This window comes from Etheostoma cragini, chromosome 24 (assembly GCF_013103735.1).
Source record: "Etheostoma cragini isolate CJK2018 chromosome 24, CSU_Ecrag_1.0, whole genome shotgun sequence".
NCBI classification, from domain to species: domain Eukaryota; kingdom Metazoa; phylum Chordata; class Actinopteri; order Perciformes; family Percidae; genus Etheostoma; species Etheostoma cragini.
Window position 1 is genome coordinate 3,125,224 of NC_048430.1, and position 2,799 is coordinate 3,128,022.

The 2,799-nt window shown below is 40.6% G+C and overlaps 1 protein-coding gene across 4 annotated transcripts in view; it reads right to left on the bottom strand.

The window, feature by feature from the left end:
• Positions 1 to 265: 265 nt before the first annotated feature.
• txndc16 (thioredoxin domain containing 16) overlaps positions 266 to 2,799 on the bottom strand; it is an 11,880-nt gene continuing 9,346 nt past the window's right edge. For all 4 annotated transcript variants that reach the window (XM_034864440.1, XM_034864441.1, XM_034864439.1 and 1 more), the window contains 3 exons: positions 2,512 to 2,699; positions 2,148 to 2,338; positions 266 to 533 (listed from right to left, as the gene is read on the bottom strand). In XM_034864440.1, the coding sequence (XP_034720331.1) occupies positions 295 to 533; positions 2,148 to 2,338; positions 2,512 to 2,699 (618 nt within the window). In that variant the 3' untranslated portion in view covers positions 266 to 294. The remainder of the gene's footprint in view (positions 534 to 2,147; positions 2,339 to 2,511; positions 2,700 to 2,799) is intronic.

A 2,799-nucleotide genomic window follows, 5' to 3' on the forward strand; every position in this document is an offset into this window, starting at 1 on the left:
GCAGGTTGTATCTTTAAAAATGAATTGTTAGCTAATCGGTTCACCAGGAATATGTAACAAACCCACAGCAATAAAAAACACCCGTTAACACCACAGAGGAAGCGCCTACAGAAGGTGCTGACTCATATTAAAACTGACTTTAACTTATAAACTTATTAATCTGTTGCATTGCGGGTCTTTTTGATACATCTTTTCCAATCTGGCAATAAAATTCAAAGGGAAAACATGAATATCCTATGAGAAATACAGCATAATAATATTAGTAAAATATAATTTTCCTCCCATCCTGTTCCGTTACAGTTCAGAGTGAGGGTTTTTGTTGTTTGGAGTGGGAGAGCTGGGGGAGGAATCTGTTGCTTCTTCTAACACATCTTCTTCCATGTTCACCTCTTTCTCATCCGCCTCCTCCTCTTCCTCTTCCTCTTCCTCTTCAGGAGTTTGCTGCTGGGCAGAGTTGGGTTCCTGCATGTCCATGATTTTCAGGAAGTCGTAGAATTTGACAGAAGGAGGCCAGCTATCCTCAGCCAACAACCCTACAGAGACAAACCAAGACAAGGAGGATAATTACAATGTGCAATTTGAAGCAGGATTAAAGATAATACTAACCTATAATCTAATTCAGTAAAAAAAAAAACTTTGGGCCTTCATAGTTTATAATGTTTAACTACAATAAAAACATGCTGCACCTGCAGTTAAATCTATAATCTTGAAAAAAATTACTGAATTCATCATCAAGATAATAGTGTGCTATGCCTACTAAGATATTGAATGATACCAGTAAATAAGAGAATATGACAGAGTTATTCTAGAAGTTAGCCTTAGAAAAACTCATATTAGGTCTAATTAATAGTCTAATGCACTTTTGGGAACTTGAAAGCCATTACTTCCAGTCAAAAGAAGAGTTTTGTTAACTGCCTTTCAAGTAACATAGTCCCAGGATGTGGAAACCTAAAGCCGATCTTAGGTTTCTCCGCAACAAATGTATGGAATGATCTGCATGACAATATTTTGGTATAGATAGACTATAGATTATCTACAGAGATTAAAAGGTCGAGGGATAATTGCTCTGGAAGGTTGGGGTTTAAAGCCTGATCACCTTGATTTACAAATGGCCTTTAATGTCCATTCCACTTGTAGCTGCTCAACTCAAAGCCTCCTGCACATACCTTTCACATTTCCCAGGCAGTAGAGCCACAAGCCGGAGCCTGTCACTGTTTTGGAAACAGCTGAGCTTGCCTTTAACCTGTTGTGCATTTGGCTTTTAATGTGTGCCTCAATAAAAGAGATATGCTGTAGGAGACACGGTAGACATAGAGCTTTAAATTTCCATAGGTGGCTAACGGTCACACCTTTTTAGTCATTTCTTTTTCCATGAGATGAAGTCATTCCGATCTTTCTGTGGAAACTTTTAACAGACACACTGCTGCATATCGTTTTGGAATTGTATTTTATCTCATTGGACACATAAACTGCCTCACTTTCTTTTCTGTTTGCTAAAAGTGATTTAAATCACAGGGCATCACAATTATTTGATGGCATTCCCTTATTGTATTCTTCGGGAAAATACTAGGTTTTAATGGGATACAATCAATCGATTTTAATGAGCTGACCGGGGTCATTGCGGAGGAAATTGGAGGAGAAAATCTAATTTGTTCACAATGCAGACAAGAATACAGACATCAGAGTGCATAAAATCCCAGGTGTAAATGTGAGAGTGTAATTGGATCATTCATTGCAGATGAAAACAAATCCAGATGTAGACTGCATTTCAACAGCAGGCGATAAAAGGACCTTGCTGCTAAAGAAAACAAACTGAATTAGAGTCATCTTGCGTTTCCCACCGTGGGCCAAGTAGCAAGTGAATACTTGGATTAGGATTGAGGAATGGATCTTTGAGAAAGGCTCCATTGGGCTTTTGTTGCACTTACTTCAATTAAAAACATCTGGCAAAGACATCCCATGATTTCTACTGTGTATTTGAATCCAGATCTGGAGCCAGATGCAGGTTCTATACATGTTCTATTTTTTTTTTTTACAATTTATTAAACATCCTGTGCTGTTCTATCATATTATATATTTTCCTTAATACAGCGGCTTTGTATTTCCATAACTTACTTCTTTGATGCCCAGCACTTCCTCCGACTTACCTGCTGGTGACTCAGTCCCATCCTCGATTCTCTGCAGCCACTGCAGGACAGAGGGGGCCCCTATGGGCATGTTGGGGGGGTATTGGTAGATTTCACCCCCAGAGGGCAAATGGGTGAGGACCAGAGCAGGGAGGGGGGGCATAGAGCCCAGGTATGACCCCAGGACAGACATACCGGCAGGAGTACGGCCACTGGAATACAGACCAACAAAATACATATATCTAACATAATAAATACATAGAATAACAGTGGTGTTTTTGACTATGTACATGATGAATGGCTGGAGCAACAATCCAAAACCAAGTAGCAGGGTCATTCTGATGAATAACTGAAGGACTGATTGAACATTGGTTGATGTACATACAGATGGATCCAGCAGGCCTGGTATGGCTCCATCCTCCGCCCTCCCAACTCTACCACTCCTCTCATCTCCTCCACCAGCGCCTGGTTCTGCTTTCGCCCAAATTCATCCTCTTCCTCTCCGACAAAGAGGAGCAGGAGGGCTTTGCCCAGGGAGAGGACAGACGGCAGGTTTTCCACCGTCAGCTCAGGCTGGAGATGAAACAGAGATAAAAAGTTAGGAGGCGTTCAAATGTATACATTTTTCCAGTGATTTTCTCTGCAAGATAAATTTAGACGTAGAAGTAAGCAC